This window comes from Trichoplax adhaerens, genomic scaffold (assembly GCF_000150275.1).
Source record: "Trichoplax adhaerens TRIADscaffold_10 genomic scaffold, whole genome shotgun sequence".
Classification (NCBI taxonomy): Eukaryota; Metazoa; Placozoa; class Uniplacotomia; order Trichoplacea; family Trichoplacidae; genus Trichoplax; species Trichoplax adhaerens.
The window spans coordinates 1,923,323-1,944,855 of NW_002060952.1; the positions used below are offsets into that span (position 1 = coordinate 1,923,323).

General features: G+C 30.9%; 1 protein-coding gene across 1 annotated transcript; it reads right to left on the reverse strand.

The window, feature by feature from the left end:
• Positions 1–1,084: 1,084 nt before the first annotated feature.
• Positions 1,085–6,248, reverse strand: TRIADDRAFT_29444 (uncharacterized protein; the record flags this gene model as incomplete). The annotated part of the gene is made up of 11 exons (XM_002115400.1): positions 1,085–1,216; positions 1,299–1,565; positions 1,754–1,966; positions 2,826–2,927; positions 3,342–3,569; positions 3,773–3,964; positions 4,048–4,220; positions 4,486–4,886; positions 5,352–5,562; positions 5,750–5,900; positions 6,132–6,248. Coding segments are annotated over 11 exons (2,187 nt in total), but the record flags the coding sequence as incomplete, so codon positions are not given.
• Positions 6,249–21,533: the final 15,285 nt, after the last annotated feature.

Below are 21,533 nucleotides of genomic sequence, written 5' to 3' on the forward strand. Positions count from 1 at the left end.
TGATTGTTAGAAAATATCCCGATATAGACAGGAATAGCTCTCTTAAGCAGTTAACACTCCTATAATATAACTCAATACACCGCATTTTGCAAGGTTTTCATATGCAAAACTATCATTTATATTGGGTTAACCCAATTGCATTCGTCTATAAGATATTCACTAGTGATCACAATGTAGAGAATACAATTTCATTAAAGAAAGAATCATATGAAGCAAGAACTGCTTTTTTTAGCTAGTCTATATTTCCACTTAGCAGTTTACCGTCTGGTTATTTAAGCTGTATACATAATGATGGAAAGAAAGTTTCCATATTTCTTGAAATACTGTTACTTTCTATTTGCATAATTTTAGTTAGTGTTTATATGTCAGTCAGATCACTCAGTTTTTATTATTAATAAAAAGATTGTAATTAAAAATTTACAGATCTGTTTATGTATCTGGTTAGGTAGTATGAGAATTGATGGATAAATGGTTTACTTCACAACAGTGTTAAGCACCAAAACGACAACGTTTTGGAAAATTTTACAAAAAATTACAATGGTATAATATTTATAACATAAACCTTAGTCTTTTTAAAATGCCATGATAGGAACAGGTAAAAATCAACGAATAGCTACTGAGGTTAACTCTATTCTAATGAAGAAAATCCTTCTTATGAAATATCGCATACAGCAATCACTGTTAGCTTGAGTCTTATCTGAATCCTAATCATCTTATGTAGTGTATGCCTATTTAAGCTCTCTCCATTTTTATAATGTTATAATTGAGGGGAGATCGAGCCACAGTATAATAACCACTTATTATGATTAGTCTAATAAACAGCTAATATCACAGTTTCAATCAAAAATATCTTTGGCATCCAGTATTTTTGCATAGCTGCATTGGAATTGTAAAATGATAATATCACGATTGCTATTTTTCTGGTCTGTTAGTACAGAAATTTTAAAAGTCGGAAATCTTTCGAAGATAGTATTTCCACTAGAGCTGTTACACACAACAATCTTGGTGATCCTTAAAAGAACTATGATACTACGACAATGTTAACGTAATAAAAATAGTTGAGGACAAAGTTAATATCAAACAGTTAAAAATTTTCTTTGCGAAATTCAAAGCCGTATTTCTGACAGTAAGATTTTAGTAGACTGCCTAGCTGATGTGAACCGCAGAAAAATACTGATACTTTTCCATGGTTGGATTGGCTTAAACTATCAAATACCTAGTATAACAGATAAAAATATCATATTAGTAACAAAGTCTGCATCCTTAATGTTATTTATTGTTAAAGTTGTGAAAGTTACCTGATTCCAATCAGGCCTACCAGCTTCTGTTTTCGTTCTTAAGCCAGTAATTAAATCTTTCTCACTTTTCTTATGAATTAAATCGAGGGCCATCTGTAAACCAATGGCCTTCATGTCAGTTTTTCTCAATGCTGAGGTCATGTACATATGCATATCTAAGAGATGATTTAAATTTCCATCTTCTGTTTGTTCAATTTCAAGTTGGCTTAATAAGCTAATAAACCATTCAAATGCCTTTTGATCTCGATTGATCCAAAAAAAATCGACCTAAATTATAAAATTTTGCATGGAATATTAAATTCACATGCTGGAGTTGCAACTAAGATTTCATATTTCTATGCACATAGATTGCATCTGATGCATTTACATTTTACAACACCTTTATGATATAGAAAATGAAGATACAAATGATATTCCATGTTGCTTTATGTAAATCTATGATATAGAAGTGGCACCTTTTTTAGGTTCATAACTGATGATGGCAGTTTATCAGTCCAAGTATAATTGCACTGAGGGCAAACTTGTCTTGCTGCACTTCGATATCGGAATATGATACTCTGTAAAATAGACGCAAATGGAGTAACTCCTATTCCAGCACCGATTAAAACTGCGTGATCCGCTTGAAAGATATGTGTACTCGGTGTACCATAAGGACCATCAATAAATACCTATATAAAATATAATAATTACGCTTAAGAGATTCTCACTTATGTACAATAAGACACATTTCTATTTGGATCTGCTATTTATTCCGAAGGCCCATTCTTTAGTGATATATTTATGAATTCGAAATTAAATTACGGTTCTTACTTCAACTTTTGTCCCAACAACGCTTTTCCTTGCAGATCGACGTCGCTGGAAATCACGAATCTCGTAGTCTTCTGGTATGGCAATACTCACTTGCCTCTTTCTCATTTCTCCAGAATTAGGACAGACTGGTTTTAGGATCCCGTTATTAGTGCCATTCCCAGCAGCGAGCTGTTGGCCTGAATTAGTAGCACTACCAACTCCGCCATCATTTTGCAACGGAACTGCCACAATAAGATCATCTTGAATAGCTGACATCCTTTGCAACGAGTTAGGTACTCGTTTTGCTGCTATTGCAGGATCTCCAGAAAATTTAACTGAAGACTGACTAGCTGTAGAAAACTTCCTGTCTAAGCTGTTGGCACGGTTAACATTAATTGATGACATCGACCTCACTGATCCTCTATTTTGATCTAAGGAATTCAATTCAATACCGAATGAAGTAGCTACAGGCGATGGACCGGGTGATTGAGCAGGAGATGGTTGTGTAGAAATAACCGGAGTATAAATCTTTGAAGGCAGTTGAGAATATCGAATTGGTGCCACTGGTGATGGAGCATCAGAATGAACCGGTGATGGAGCTGCAGAATTAACAGCCGAATGGGCAGGAGAAGGCATTGGCGAAAAAACTTGCATCTCTTTCTCTACTGCTGCCTCGATAGGGCCTAATATATCTTCGCGAGCTAAATCGCTGACTGCTTCACTTCGAGTTCTCCTGACTTTGAGATGTTTTTTATTTGCCTTTTGATCACTGATATCCACACTGCTACTTCTTGTTCGATCTTGCCGATGCGTAGGCGATAATGGTGTTGTTTCTAGGGCCTCATTTTGATTTTCATCATCGGCGGTGAATGCGGCGTTATCAATGCCATAACTAGCAATTTCTACTGCTTCTGATTTCATATTTTTAAATCCGTTTCTGTCGGAAAATTTTGGCGTTCCTATTGTACTTTCGTTAAATGATGAATTACGACTATTGCCAGTATTCGTTTCTGTCATATCAAAACTTCTTAAAGACGAATTTGTACTCATGAATGAATTCATCGCCCGGCTTCCTTTGGAGAATTTGCTTTCTCTCTACAAATAATGAGTAAAACCCATGATATTATTAAAATATTCCAGCACTATTTGTTTCTCTATCAATAAAGTACCGTAATAGAATATAACGAATAGATATGATATCATATAATGATAGCTATTTACCTTCGGAATTTTAGGCGACAATAAAGGTGGAACATCACTACCAGCTTCGACGTGCTTTCGTTCAAAATATTCATACAGCCTTGTTGTCCAGGTGCCAACTGATCTAACATGGAACCATAATGTATGCTTTTGCTCTGGTGCACTACTAATTGTAAAAGGATGCCATTCAGCGTATTTAGCAATCGCAGGAATTTGCAGGAAGGCATAGTCTCCAGGCTGAAAGTGAAAGTTACTCGGCCTATTGATAACTAAATGTGTTACCTAGATAAAAATATACATGCACAAGTATTTATTTATTATATTAAAATAGCATAAAATGATTTAACCGTAATCCAAAACAATTTTAATTAAAGTTGAAGCTATCAAATAATACATTCCTATATGTAACGATAGAAAAATCAATGTTATACTTTTAGGTAATTCAATCTACATATATTTTAATCCTTATATTAAGGATCAATTACCTTGGAAGGTAGCATATTGGCTGCAATAATATATGTTCTACCATATCTCGCTAATTTAACGAATTTGGAACGATAAATTCTCTCTAAAACATAGATGGATCCAGGTACAATAAACCAATGCCAAAAATTAGGACAATGTATTATCAGTAAAGCAAACCAAGGTACAAATAATAAATGCGTCCAATAAAAAACCTATATGCGATCAGAAATTAATTAATCATACTGTCTAAAACACAACAATGTTGAAATATGATTATTGGCTATACGCTCCTCACCTGAAAATAACCTTTCCGCCTGACGAATGGCATAGAGCATATAATCATAACTAACAAGATAATAACTAAGGGATAGCCAGTTATGTAAGCAGTTCCACCAACCCAACCAATTTTGTACTTGGTTGTAAATAAGACATCAACAGCACTGCGATTGTTTGGAGGATCTGGTAAAACTGATGATAGGAAAATAAAATACAAAATCGTCAAGTTATTACTGATTTAATTAAAATTTGAATCATTTTCAAACACTTTAACATGCAATAATATCTTAGGAGGTTCAAAATTTTGGGCCATATAACTACGAATAATGTGTTAACAACACTGCCTATTGCAGTACTTAACCGATGTAATCATAATTATAAAGTCTATCATCAGTTCTATTGAATTGTATCGATATCAGAATTTCGATTATAATTTATCCATTAAGTTCATACTAACCAACATTAAAGACATGAGCAACAGTATGTACCAAGGCAAAGAATCCGATAACAATTCCAGTCATTTTATGAAAATCAATATGTTGATCAATTGGCAAATAAGAGCCTAAAGTCGTTGATCTAATAATAGTTAAAGTTTTCCTTAACATCAAAACCATAATAAATGTGCAATTAAAGTTTAAGCATAAGCCACAACCACGCGCTATCTTGATCCAAATATTTTTCTCTCGCTGCTGGTAAACAGCAAATCCAAATAAACCAAAATTAGTCAACCAATAAACAATCATAAATAATGTGATACTCAAGTTGTTACGAATATAACGCAAGGTTAAATAATACGGGTAAATTTGTTTTAAAGAATTTTTCTTTTTTTTCGGTGGTGGTTTAAGCCAATTGGCAGCACTAATAGTGGATAAAGTTAATTTATAAGACATTTTTTCTATTTACAAGTAAATTAAACTCAATAACATATGAATACATGTACATCATGCTACATTATTCGATCCCATATTATGTATTATACGAATATATTAAAAACTGACGATAACATTAGTTCTCATTTTTAACACCCAGCATAACTGTATTGATCTGATTAAAGTATCCTAACTATCCTTTAAATTGTTCGCAAATAGTAAAGAAATGATAGAGTAGATTCACACAAATACATCAGAAAAATTATCCTCGGAAATACGGTAGTTGCTTTTTATCTTCCCTTAAAGTAACTACAGCGAATGTACGCATACGTTGTAATAGGGACACTGTAAGATCTCTACATTATATATCATTTTGGCTACCGAAATTTAAAGGATAATAAATAACTTTCATACGTGTATGGAATTAAATCTACAATATAACCTAATGACGTACCTAATCGTTAAATTTTCGATGACACCAGGGTGTTTCTGTAATTCTCCTTCTAATTCTTCGTAGGTTATGGTGCCACTACCGTCAGCATCAGCGCTCTCGAACAACGCCTGCGTTAATGCATTCAAGTTCGATTCACTAAATTCTAGAGAACTTTCACTTATGCAGGACTGAAGAACTGTCTTTAACTCAAAAGGATCAATAAATCCATTACCTAATCGAGAATATTTTTAAAATAACTTCAAAATGAATTCTATAACTTTTCGAAATGTTATTCCTACTAATTGCTCTTTAAATCATAACCTTATGCCCAAGCTTACTCTTTAGATAAACGGGAGCTACAGTTTAAGTATTGATAAGAAATAAGCGGAAATATTTTAAGCGTTAATCTCTGTACGTACCGTCAACATCATAAACTTTGAACAAAAATCTTAGTTTCTCCGAATTATCGCCACTTGTTAATTTATTTAATCCGCCCATTAACTCATTCAGACTGATAGTACCACTACCATCTTCATCAAACAGCTGAAAGAAGCGTTCTGCGAAGAAAGACTAAAGGTACCAAAAAATGAATATAAAACAGTGTTGGACTAAGTATTTCTCACTTTCTAAACTGGAGTAAGGCAATGATTCAGTTTAAATTTGAATCTATTTTATGGTGACGAATCTAGTGAAGAATTATGATATTTAATGTAAGATATATGTTTTGCTGCTTTACTTTACCTTATCTGATCAAAACTGTTTAGTAATTGACAGTCTAGCTAAAATAGGAAATTATCGTACCTCCTTAACATTCAAGGCATTTTTAAATTCTACTATATTGATTTGCCGATCTTCACCAGCTACGGCAGCAAATTGCTGTTCAAACCAACTAAGCCATTTTGCATCTCTATCCAGACTATAATAATTAGTTTACAAGAATCAATAAATTACCCCATCTGATATTTATAACTACCTGACTTGATAACGCATAAATTATTACATCTTTTAAGATATACGCATAAAACATGAGTTAGCAATAACTACGAGAAAAAGATGTTGTAATAGTAAAGACGTCAGTAAATGGTTTACCATGTTAACTTTTCCAAGCTTCCAATTAATTTCTGGAAAGCTACGCGGCCACTGTTATCACCATCTAGCAGGTAGAAAAATCGCTCAAGGAACTGTAATGAACATTATAAAATTAGTTAAGTATCTAATTTTCGATTTTAACCATATTGTAAAATCGAATGTGAGTAATTAAGTATCACAATGACAAAGTCAATAATCTCTAGTTTTTAAGAACGAGAAATTTATTTCGAAAATAGTTTTAACCTTACCCCTCTGCTAGTAATCGCTTTTTTGAACTGGCTGTGATCAATATTTTCGTCATCATCACAGACTGCTGTGAAGGAATTCTTAAACCATTCTAATTTCTTCTTTCGACTATAAATTTACATGGAAATAAAATGGAATACGGGTTAAATTTAATGATTAATGGTATCAATGGTAATGAGATTTTTCAGCGTAAGCAATAACAAAACCAAAGGAAGAAATGATTGATCTAACTAAATTAATTTGTCTCATTAGCAAACTCAGTATGGTAAAACTTGACGTTCGCTTTATAACGAACACCTTAAATCTAAATGTTATTATTACCGGTGTAAAAAGTAAAAATGGATCAGAGGCGACTATTACTAGTCTATTAGTACCGGCACCGAATTAAAAGGTTCAGACTCCTTGTCAATATTAAAATTTTCTCTACAATTATAGGTAAATATTCTGTTTAATTACAATATTAACAGGATGCTGTAGATCAGTATGTACAGTAAATAACCGAAATTTTATTAAAATATGAAGGAAAAATGGCGTTAGTAGTCAAAATAATTTTGTTCATGTCGAAATGACGGCAAATATGATAATTGAATTGATAGAGGATGTGAGTACCATTGAAATTTGTACACATTAACATAATAAGTGATTGTAGTGCTGTCGAGAGAACTGCGTGTATAGATAGATATACTTATAGGACGTGGCAGGATATTAGATTGCGACAAGAAATAATATTTAATAACATACAGTACTATTAACTAGTCACTGCTTAAATGCTAGCAAATAGTGGTATTGTATTAAATCCGAAAAGCATTTCCCGTATTGTCAAAAACCATTTGAGGAAACTTTTAACATAATATTAATGCATTTAATTTTCATTTAAAATTGACTGTTAGCTATAAAGTAAGCAAGTATTTCATTCATGAAATTTCTAGATATCATAAGATTTTTCACTAGTATTGGAGTCAAGGCCTCAAAAATACCAGATTGAATGTACACTATTATCAGCGATATGCTATCAAAGATTAATTATTTTTAATGCTGCTTAATATTATGCTGTACTAAGATTACGCATAGCAAATATTGCTATAATTCTTTAAAAGTAGTTAATGAATGGATATCCGAATTATTTATGAAAGTGCATAATAAATTTAAGTACCGAGCCAGCTCTTTACGTATCATCGATAGCAGCAGCATATCCAATTTACTACACTCAATATTACGTACTGGTAATTAGTAAAAATCTTTTTTTAACGTATAACATTATTCAATGGATGCAATAGCAACAAGCCGATTACACTTAACGTAGAATATAACCTTATCAGAAAATATTAAATTTAAAATTATTCATGACTCAACTTAAGCCTATTTTCTAGCAGCTTTGGGTAGAACGAGTGTTTATGTTACTTCTAAAATTCGAACCCCGGCTATTATGTGTAATAACCATGTATAAAATCTCTCTTAATATGACTAAGATTACACTTAAAACATTGGCATAGCCGGTTAATGCTGGAAATTCTTATGTTTTACTCTTAATTTGAACTTTAGCCAGATGATTTATATTCGTCTATAGTAATAATTAAAGACTATTACTTGGTCATTACAATAACTCAACTTATCCCTGTTTTCTAACAGCTTTACGTAGAATAATGTGGAACGTTATGTTTATGATCCGATAAATATACATCGTAATTATTTTAAAGGAACGATTTTTCAGCTAAAAAACGGATAGAGTTGAGATCTGATAACAGTTTTTCCGGTAGATTTTAATTGTGGTATTAATATAAATCGATGCCATAAAGGAAGAATTTGGCGTCATTAGGCTATTTCTTCATCAATTCGTAAAATGAGATCGTAGATCTAATTATTTCTAATTTTCTGTAGTCACTCAATTTTAACAACTTCAGTCATAAACAAATAATTTGAGAACAATAAAAACTGTTATTGTATTTTCTTCTTAATTTATATTTATGCCTTCATTAAAACAAAATCTTTGAAGATTTATTAGATACTCTACCGACAAGTGCGACAAGCAATTTCTAACTGCATTACTAGGTAGTTCTATTTACAGTATACCATTCAGCTATGCCCCTCTAGCTATTTATTCCGATATAATATCATCATTAACTCTATCCAATTAGGTAAACAACAACTATTCATTTAAATTCATAGAATATTCATCCTCAAAGTCATAGAATTCCCATTCTCATCATGTATAATTGACTTTTTACCACTATCTTGTGTAAAATAATAGCACAACACAAAGAAGTTCAAGGGATAAAATAGGTGAAGAATTGAAATATTGCTGATAGCAAAGTAGCATCTTTCATTCTAAAGAGGGAAAGATAATAAAGAAATATATTCGCACCTTTTCGCCTAAAGTAGCCGCATTATTTTATAAATAAGCTTCCGAAACAATATTAAGAAATATTGAAGTACAACTACCGATCATGACTAAGAATTAAATACACCTTCATAAACTCCTCAGTCGTAGCGATAATGGCTGAGATCTAACTTTTATCGGTGCATACCAATGTCAAGTAGCATTCAATTTATCCGTAACAGACGATAATTCACGTATTTCTAAGCAAACCTAATATCTATTAAAGTTAATAGATATTCCAATAAACTGATATAACAAAGGTTGCTTTATGACTGCAAGAGATATTTTTAACTGGATTCATCAAATTGATATTAAGTTAACCTAAATCTTAATGTGACTTTAACAAAGATCTTTTTATATAGCTAGAATAGATGCCATGATCGATTTTGATGAAGAGCGACGTGATCTTTTGCAAGAACTAATAAGTATTATCATTGGATGTAGTATAATACTTATGTAATTATACTTAACGAGGTTAAGCTAATGCAGGTTGCTCAAGATCAAATGAAGATATTTATAAACTAGAAGAAATCTATCATATCGTTTTATAACACAGGATCCTTAAATCATATAATAAAATATTCGTACAAAATTGACAAAGAAACGTGTAACTTGTCATTCTTTAAATAAACTTTATCAAAAGTGCTGATTTATCCAAGCTGTTATCCGCTACACTATAGAAAGCATAACTCAATGTACTTTATTCAATTTTATCACGGACCTACTAATCCGTAGACTATTTCCGATCATTCTGTGTCTTGTAGCAAAGGTAATAACTATCTAATCAGTTTTGATCATGAATACAGTATCGCTATGATTAAAATAAATTTTATCGCTATTGTATTTCTGAATAAGCCACTAACTTAGACTTCATAATATCTATTTTTCAAGAATTACATGATTTGGTTTGATAGTTTAGACACGATCTAAACTGCTACGTCATCCAACTTTTTACATCTTATCCTTTAAAGAATGTGATGCGTTGAATTCAAAATGTTTAAAATATATTCAATTCTTCTGTGTAGTACTTGCATAGTAATATCAATATACGGTAGTAGGATTTATAAATTGATATTTCTGTAATGAACAGGCTCATATTATAAATTATACTATTAACCAACTATCAAATAAAAGTAAATGTAATAGCTACGAAATTTTGTTTCATAATAGACAATCATTTATCTTTCAGGGTTAATTACTAAATATCGAAAGAGATTGCATATGTAAAATGATAGGACGATAAAGGCCATTCAAAAAGTTTAAAATAAATTTAGAGTTCTTGTTTTTTTTTTGACACGCTGTTCAAATAACCTCTAGTAATATAACAAAGTAGCCATAAAGATAAATGGAATATTTTCAAAAAACTATTATATTAAAATGAAATCAGGTCACATATTAATCACAATGGCTTCAGGTGGTAAATTTGCTAGAGAAAAAATATATTTAGGTATAATTTCAGCTTTACTTTGATAAAACATTGATTTTAAGACCTAACATGGTAATCAATGTTATCGGATTTTGGATCATTGTTATTTCCTATTTCCAATAACTATCCTTAAATTAGCTTTTGATGTAGATAATCAAAATTTTTACCATTACCTTGAACTACAGAAGAATAAGGGATTGTTGTGTAAGGGCAGTCAACTTTGAAAATAGGTTAGATATTTAAGACATTGCCCCACAATAGTAGTAATGAATTGTAAATGGGAGAAAAAAATAATCATTCCAAATAAAAATTACTTTAGGTATTATATCACTATGATGACGACACAGCCTCAAGTAAGAAAGAAGGCACCCACGTAGACAGATGGCAGCATTACTATTACAATGTAAAATGGTTCATTAAGATTTGGATTAAGTAGAGAGGCAAAAACACCCCTGCATGCCTATTACTTTCCTTTTTACTAGTATAACGGATTTACTATTAAATCTGAAAATTATCTCCTATCACTTCTACTAAACATCTCTTATGATTAGAAAAATCTGCTACTAGGCTTAATCATCGATTGCTCTCATAACATAATGTAGGGATAAGAATGATTCAGATCCTTAGTTAAGCCAGATGTAATAGTAACAGAAGAAAAAAAAGAACTGCCTCATAGCGGAGTAATACAAAAAAGGTTTACTAGAACTGAATATCTTCAGCACAGAGTCAACTGGCAGCTCTAATAGTACCGTAGCTTTTTAAATAAAATACCCAGCGATTATGTTAATCTGTAATACCTAGGTTCAATCTATTCTCAAATTGAACTAGGGATGTAAGCTGAAATGATTTTTGTGACAAACTGAAATCTTGTCATCTCTACTATTTACGACACTTTCTACATTAATTAATTAAGAAATGACGTATTTATTATTATTGTTTAAAGAGATGTTGACAACAACATTATTAGATCTATCTGGAAATTAATTTAATTACTGTATTCTACTTCCATTAGAAATTATTCTAGTGATTTAATTCATTATGATGTTTTATAATAAAAAAATAACGATGACCTATTTGTAACGCGCGTCAACAGGGTAGTTTTATGTCAGCATTCGAGATCTTTCCGAAGCTATTAGCCCACCTACATATTCAAATTATTAGTTACGTAACAAATGCCGCGAAAATGTACGTAATGTAAAATGAATCATTAACTTGGTATGAAAAAAGATTGTGTTAGCTATTCAAGATATCTTATAGCTATAACATAGCACTAATTCGATATAAACTCCAAATGAATAGCTCCCAGTTTAAATTGTAGTGTCGAGTATGAAACTTTGAGTAATGATGGATATTACATTCGAATTTAATATCAAAAATGCTAATCCAATCTAAATAGACTGCCATCATAATCATTAAAGCACTTTATAATGATCAATAAAAGTAAATATCAAGCAATTAGTGTGACAATTAGATACATATCAAATAGATCGGTGAAACAACAGATGACTTATTAATTTCTATTTTTTGCCTCATTTTCACCACAATTTAAATGATGCCCTAAACGACATTTAATCAATTGAATTTTCTCTATTTATGTATAAAATGATCTAACCTTAGCTCCTACTAGAGAATACTCCGATTATCTTTGTAATCGCGTTACAAACGATATTAAGTTTAAGAAACTTACTCTGTCAACTTTGCAATTCCTCCAATGACCTCTTGTAAAGTAACGGTCTTGTTACCATCTGATGCAAACATTCGAAATAATTGATGAGAAAACCCCTAAAAGTAACATATAATGTGTTACACATCATCTACGAATTCTTTAACTGAGTAATCTAAATTATATTGTTAAACGTACTTTTGATATTTATTTGCATTTAGTCAATAACGTAAAGTAATACATCATAATTAAAAATGAACATTGCGAATGTATTCTATCGATAGAGAATCGTACAATGTCAGAACTATCCTATCACGAAAGTAAAATATACACCAAAAGTACAGATATTATAGGCTTAACAATATTTTTTAATATTCGGAATAGTATGCTTGCCACATTTAGCCATTATGGGCCAGTAAGGGGATGATATTATAAGGTGAAAAATACTTTATTTTACGAACGTAACCTGAGATAATAAAAAGTATAATCAAGTTCATCCTTGGATGAGGTAATGTTCAGTGCTGCTATAGATTTAAACTTTTTCTCAAGCAATACCTTTCCTTTATCGTATCTCGATAGTACAATAAAGGTTATATAGTACAACTGTAATATTAAAATGTAGTACATTTATTACCTATCATATAGTATAGAGGTACAAAGCAATATTAGATTATCTCAATTTCCATTAATATCGTTTAGTATTGCAATAGTTACTGTATCTGAAATTTGATCAAAAAAATAAGTTTGGTTTAGATTTGTGGCATTAATGTCCAAAAAGTCTTAATTTAGATCATTAGCAGCGAGTAATAAACTACATAAATGCCAAGTACATAGGAATATGATTAATTCATCATTTTGTTATTTGCCTTTTAATACGCGTATTAGAATTAAAAATCAACCGTCACGCGGATTAAATTAAACAACACTTTAAACTCTAAAGTAAATTTGCCTCTAAAGCTATTATTTATATATAGCGAAAAATAGTTCAAGGTCTAGAGTAGTATATGGATACTATAATTTTATCACGTATTGATGTTGCAGTTGGTTACCTGTCATGCAAACTATAATTTTATCACTTATTGATGTTGCAGTTGGTTATCTGTACATAGATTTTTCAACTAGGCTGCAATTTGTAATTATTTTCTTAGAAGAAACTGTATCCGAATCAAAAATAATCCGGAAGCGAGACGATAGCTTTACTACTAAAGCTATCGATAAATAAAACAGGTCAAAGTAAACTTAATGGAAACTTTTAATTATACACGAGTAATATAACAAGTCATTTGCCAGCACAAGTGCTGATCGAAGATGATGATACCAACTAATTCTAGGGAATCTGTAATGTAATATTCTATCACTTCTTGACGTTAACACGTCATAGAAAATCATCTCCAAGTCAACCAATAAGCATTACCAAAGTTCCCTATCATATTACTATTATGCTATTACTTTATAAATAGCATTAAAAAATGACTAATATCATACCAATGGATTAGCTTACCTCCAGTTCCAGTCCAGCTTTTTTAAATTGACGAATGGTAAGACGATCATTTTTAGCATATTTCACCAAATTATTGGCAAACCATTCTATAGCTGGGACTTTGAAGTCAATAGAAAATTGCTTTTTTGAGCCTAGCCTACTTAATGTAGATCTTAAACTCATATTGCTAGGACCTCGAACTACTCTCTTCTTGGGTGTATTTATTATTTCCCTATCGAGATTAGATGATGATTCAGGATTAAGAGGTTGAACGGATGCCGATCTTTTCAAATACATTATGTAATCCAAGACACTTATGATGTAATCAAGATAGAGCAATTGAAAAACTATTGACTACTGAAGATAGACAAATACGATGTAGAAACAGCATATTACAAAATTGATGACAATTGTTAAATAGAAAAATGGTTGGTAAAAGCAGATTCGGCGAGACGAATACCCAATGATAGCCATAGCCAATTTTAAATCATAGTGATAATAAGGAAAAAATAGAAAAAAATAAAATTAATACGGCAAAATTATTAGATTAACTTACTCCTAAAGATGACTTGCAATGCCATCCGGTAATCTCCAACAAAATATACTGATATTCCAAATGTAAACAACTTAAAAGTAGAAAAGTTGTTGAAGATGATAATGGGCAATTAACAAAATGACGTGGAAATATTCAGAAGCAATCGAATTGTCAGCAGCATCAAGGTTTTTATGAAAACTCTTCCTATTGAGACTATCGAGATAGGTAAACTGCAAAAGGATCGACTTTGAAATGGCAATTGAATCAAAGAAATACCATGATATAATATAAGGGTCATATGTTTGAATAAAGGCAGCGAATAGTAATTAATCTAACGTCCTGACTATTGATGGTTCTATATCAAGTTGACTAAGATCACTTCTTCCTTAGTACTAGCTAGAATGATAATGACTATATGATTATAGCCAATGTTATGATTAATGGAAATCGATGGCAATACAATTCAATATTTTCAATATTCCGATGATGACGGAGTTATTTTTACGTGAACTAGCATTTCAAGACAGAGTAGGAACAATCTAAGACGAACAATACATCAAACAATTTTGAACAAGGACTTCAATTAATGTCAACAAGGCATGTATTCTATCAATAGTAACAACTTGTGACATGATAAAGTTCAATAATTCGATAAAAGCCCTCCCTAAGGAAAATCGATGGGATGACGTTGAATATCCTGATCATAGCATGCATAGCAAGGCTAGAATAGAGAGCAGTCAAAGGACAACATTTTTTGTTACTGATGATCAATGACTCGGTTAAATGAAGGATCAATGCAATCCTATCTAACATGAACCAACCATATCTAATAATAGAACAATAAATTAACTCAATCTATTGTTGCAATATAAGCAAACAATTTGAAATTGATTCAATGAAGTTACAAAGAGAAATTGAGTCAAGATTGTTATTCTGACTTCATTTCACCAACAGAAGGTATTTCAACGATCTAAAGAAATAGACAATCAAGCATATGATATCCATTTTGTCTGGCTTTCTATTGTCCTATCAGTGAATATAGACTTTATTCAAGTTGAAGTTAATGCGGCACTATAATTTGATGTATTAAATACCTGAATTATATACTGTAAGTCATCAAGTCAAACAAGAAACAATAACTCTTTAACGAGAGGCGATAGCAGTTCCAAAGATCATCCTTAGTGATTTTTGATCTTGTCAATTGACTTGGATAATAAATTGGCGATTTAATAGATGAGATGGTAAATTCATTTTATCTGCCCATGAAAAATTTCTAAGTATTTATAACCTCATTGATTACAGACTGCTTGTCATTAAAAGGAAAATGAGATCGAGACAAGTCAATACGGGATTATTTTCATTAATTTTTTTATCCATCATTTAGAGATATAATACAAAATTAAAAATCAGACTAGTTCAAGTTGCAGTAAATCTAGCTCAATCCTTTGTTGTTTCATTAATGCACTATAAATCAAATAGATATCCTTGAACTAGTCTCAATCGTAGGCCTTGTACAGCTACATCGGATCACAATCATCTTCCCTATTCCTCTTGGTAGCGATATCACGTATATAAAATGCTTTGTTTCTAAGTTAGCAGCACAGTTTTGATTACAGAAAAACTCCAATTTATCAATATCATCAACATTAGTCTACGTAATGATATAGCAAACAGAAAATAATCTATTCTTGTTAGCTTGATTAAGTATACACTATCTCTATTTTTAAAGCCTATCTCATATAACCTTCTAGTCCTCTATTAGATAACCATTTATAGACGACTCAATTTTAATTCACTTTACAAACTAGTGCTAGAAAATAGAAAAAGAGGGCTGTTCAGATAAGATCAAGATTTAAACTATAGAAAGAATAGTCATGCGCTAATTTATTAAAATCCTATGCGTATACATAAATATAAAAATTTCGGGAAACTTTCATGTGTCGTAACATTATATTTTTGAGTGGTCAAATTTTTTATTTAAAGTTGAACAGTACCCGCCACTAATATTAATCTGCTGTCATCCCTTAACCGCGATAAAGTTTAAATTCACTCCATAAAAATCGATTCAACGATTATTATCCTATTTCTTATATTTATAAATAATCAATTTCTTTTATAGCCTGCCGACGCCTGTATCTACCGATATTATAAATACGCGTAACTTGTAATGCACTAATAAAAAGTCAGACTTTATTCATCTATTATTGACGACTAATTATTATAACTAATTTAATAAATAATTTCATCGAAAGAATTACAAAATATTTTAATTCGAAAGAAATTTATTAATGAATATATCACCTTTTATGTTTATATAGCATTATTGTACCATAACAACTTAGACAACATAAAAACGTTAGTATAGCATCCAGTAAAATCCTTTAAGCTGATCACTATGAATTAAAAATTTGTTTCGCGGTTATCTAACTTCTGAGGATAGAAATTTTTAAAACTCGGTGATTGATTCTAACAGGTTCAAATTAAATTTAAACATTAAAAACGATTTTATATAAATATTCAGTAGCTCTGTGGATATGCTGGAGTGATTGTCTAAATTTCAAGTATTTCATTTAGAGAGAAATGTTGCCTGTTCATCATATTATCCTATTTCAGGATTCAATTCTTAGTTTTGGATATTCATACCACTATCAATTTAAACATGCTAAAATATATAATAGATGGATATGCCTTGTAATTTGAATAATTTTACATTTTTACTGAGACAGAAATTACTGGCATTTCCGTTCAAGATCTTAATTCGGCCTTAGGTGCATTGACCAGAGGTCAACTTACCGACGCATTTCATAGCACCTTAAGTGATTTTCTATATTGAGTGTAGGAAATTATACTGTCATAAAACTTTTTATAAACGCAAATATAGTATGACGCTATCAGAGTCTTAAATTATATCATCAATATTTAACTCTTCGATCTCAGAGCCCTTAATCCCATGAAAGCGAATATACTATTAGCTTCAATGGCAAACATTGTCATTTTATTGAAAGTAATATATGTGAAAATAATTTACACAGCAAGATCCACGTATAAGAGTTTTTACGTGAATCTATTTTACTCGTAAGCATACAATATTTTTACTCCCACATTACGCAACAGTAGAAGACGATTTCAAGTTTTGTAAGTAAACTTGATATGCTGGAAAGATTTATTTAACCTCTCACGTTTGATATTCACTGAAACTGAGACATTGAATAATTAGAGTCCGAAATAAGAAAATCAAGATTAATGGAATACGGTAATTACAGTATTTAATATTTCCGATAATAATTTCTTTATATTGCATAACCTTACAATTTAGTTCGATTATTTTTTTAAATAGTCAAAAAAGAATCAGATAAATTGACCTGTCAACTAATTTACGCTATTCTATGTTGTTATTATTATTATGAATCGCATTGGATACTCTTTCAATTTGTATTATGGAATCTTTTCGGTAGAAATGGGTTCTGCGTATAATTATTTCTTGATCTGAATGTAGACAATTTTAAGTTAAAATTACGCCTTGACAGCATAATATTCGTTCTATCAATCATCCTTTGACTTTCTAATGGAACGGTTCTTTCAGTTTAGAAACTAAAAATAACGTTGTCATTTTATTCCTTTATCCTAGATTAAAATATTGCACACAGTAATATTCCAATATATGTACTATTATCGGCCATCTAAAGCACTTCCTCTCCCTATTTTGAAGTTCTTTGTATTATTTAAGCTTCAATTAGTCCATGTTTATTTTTCCTTCTGGCTATTCGCTTCCATTTTCTAAGTAATCGTAAAGCTAGTACAGCACATTATCTACTTTCACTACCTTAATATTTTAGAATAAGATTCATTTTAAAAGTATGGTACATACAAACACTGAAAAATAGGATCAATTAGCCTAAATAGGAAGGTACTGAATTTTTAGTTGCTATCTGCAAACTTTGTCTACGTGATGATTAGATTTGTCAAAAAATCAGTTTGCATTACAACATTCATTGAAGCGTATCCTTAAACTACATAAATTATGCGCTATTTCTCACTCCATTTCAATCATTCAAAACTCGATCCTTCTATCCCTTAGGTCACCTATGGAAAGTAATAGAGTGCCCTGATAAAAAAATCGATCAATTGACATTTCTAAGATTGATTAAAAATTTATTTTAATTCATGACCTTGTCGCTAACAATTAGTATTTCGGCTATTTTCTTTGCCTATTGACTATTCATCGCGTCTAAAGGGCGAATTTTACGTCTAAACAATAAGCACAATTACTCAACTTATTGAAATTATTTTCTATGTAGACGATGCACCTGTAGATATACAATAGGTTAGCGTTATTTACCCACAAGTAAATGTTAAGGATATTTTCATCATCATGAAGCTTGAAGACCAGTAACCTGGGAACGGTATTGTATTGCCGAAAACTTTTTTGGTGTACAATCGGAAGCTGACCTCAGCCTATTTTCATTATTTTACTTTGAGTCAAAATAATTCCGATGGAAAATTTGAAAGCTGCTTTAGGATAATAACAACAATTATAGGCGGAAGAAATATCCTAAAATCGAGTTAACTTTAAGCTTGAACTTTGCCTTCATCCTAAATTAAACCCAACTATAAAAAATCTCTTGATATTGAGCAAAACAGGATAACATCCTTCTCATTTTTAAATTAATTGTATCCAATGTTCGGTAATCAATCATCATAGGATATTTTCTTGATGCTCATATTAAAGAAAACGTGATCGATGAAGACACTAAGTCAGTACTTTTTCTGCAAATAACCTTTAGCTTTAAAATCACTCCCAAGTCTATTCAGAGCTAGACAGTATCCGTCTGATTTGTAAATTAATATTTTATTTAGCTTTGGATAGTCCATCGTAATCAAAATATTTATGATTTTTATCGCCAGGAAAAAATTGAAGAATCTGAATAGTGAATTAATACTTAGCGGCAGTAAAAGGATTGCAATAATATCGATAAAGAACGGACATGAAAATAGTTAGTATGATCGTGTATGGATCATATCCCATTCTACGTGGCATAAAGTGCATAACTATTAGCAAGCCCATTATTTCATATTATTTTTCAGCTTGAAATCTATCGACATAGTATTAAAGCTACGCTATTGCTTTATTTTATGTTAGTCATATTCCCCTTTTAGTATTATCTATCATTTCATATTGTCAGCATATCAATGGAAATTAAGCCGTTACCAGTCTTACTTATATTCAATTTTTACCCTCCTTACGTATTTAACAGAAATTTTAAAAGTACTTTGATGATGTAATGCAGCTATAGTCCATAGTAATCAATAATTCTTTCCTGAATTTTCTAGAAAAAAATTTCATGAATGGTGAGGATGATAGCACACAATTAAGATCCTTTTATTCAGCTTTCTTTGTCGCTCTCCAGCCTTCTGTCATTAAAATTTCACGTAAAGTGAGTCAGTTATTTCAGAGGTGCAGTTTATTATTAATTCGTTCTGGCCAATACCTCCCCTAAACTAGTTATCATTTCAATTTATTTATCTACAAGCAGCAGCTTTAAATTAAAATTTTATTAGCAATTATTATTTCCACGATTGACAAAATGTATGAGCTGACTGTCCTAACTTTATTTCTTACTGTTCATTAAAGAATTGAGCCACCAGAATTATTAATTTGTTAATAATTATACGCACATAATCTACTCAGTAAATACAGAATTATGAAAACACGAATGCTTAAGACTCTTCGTAACTGATATATCTTTATTACAGTCACGATTTTAACTGGCATCCAGAAATAATCTGCAACGATTATTATTGAAGATTACTACTAGGCTTAAGGCTACTGTGCCTCAGAATATGTATGTCATATCCTATCTCTCAATATTCTTGTACGAAGCCTTATAGAATGAAAAATCTAATATTTCTGTTGGACATCATCTTTATGCATAGTGTAGAGTAGTTTCAGATTTAGAAAAGCTATTTAAATACCTAATGTCCCGAATATCAAATAGAATGCATTTATTTTTTAGCGTTCCCCTCAATCTTCTCGTATGAAAGACTTCTGGGATAACTGATGCTATATTACTTAACATTTCCATGCTTTCGCCATTAAAATTTTATATATACTTCTAATGGTTTGCATAGAATAAAATATCAGACCAACTTATAAATTTCGGGTGTACCTTGATAGAGTTAACGATTACTAGCTGTATGTTAATGAGTCTATCATCAATTGTATCGATGTGAACGTACAAAATGATCATCCCAATAAATTTCAGTATGTTGCAAATAAAACTTTAGTAAAAGTTTAATGATCTCACAATTGATCTATTCTTTCAAAGTATGACCACCACTCAAGGTTGACTGAACGTATAAAGATTCTACCTGACGGTAAATTATAATAGACAGCGTGATTTGGAATTCAATCATATCCTCTTTCTTTCAGCATGACACTATATGCCAATTCTTTCAATTATTTCAATCACGCAATTTAGAAATAAAATCTGAAGTTGTCCAACCCTAGCTATATTTCCACTTTAGTATATAAGTTTATAAGTAATTTAATATTGCTACTGCAGCTTAAAGAGTGACAAAATTACAATGTTTCCCTCCGTGAAATTTGCGAAGACAAAGCTACTCACTGAATTTCATGATAAATTTCTTTATCGTTACTGGCAATACCCAACTTAATTAACTATTTGCGTCTTATTTACTGCCCTATCAATCCCTTTTGTTAAGTCAATGCAATTTGATTTTTCGATATCATAAAAAATTAGAAATCTATCATTTTCAATAGCTAGGAAAACAAAATAGAAACTGAAATTATGCCTATCAGCATCATTGCCTTTTATACCAGTCATTTTTCAATAGATGCTACATTTAACCATCATATTTAGATAATTTACGATTTTGAAATTCTAGTAATCAGATTTTCTACTGTAATAATGTCAACTGATTATATTCTTTGTAAAACTATAATTAATGGAGCCTACGCGATTCCCTACGCATTGTCATAATAAATTGACTTGCCCTAAGAATAAATTGCTTCTCAAGGATGACTACGTTAAATTCAGTCTATTCCTCAGCATTTTTATTTTTGTGTACACAAATCTATTATAAATGATTTTTGTTTGTAAATTGGGTATTTTTCTTTTTACCTCACTAAGTTACTGTCGTTAAATAAATTATTGTATATGAATATTTTAAACATTAGATAGAATTACTTATTATCGCATTAATCTTCTAAAGTTACGTGAAGTTACATTACAGTAATGGTAAAAATTGCTATAAAATATTGAAATCAAGCTACGACACATACCGTACCATAACTTAATTTAATTATTAAGTTTATCTTAAAGTAAACAAAGTTTAGGTAACTCACTTATAAAATCGAACATTATTA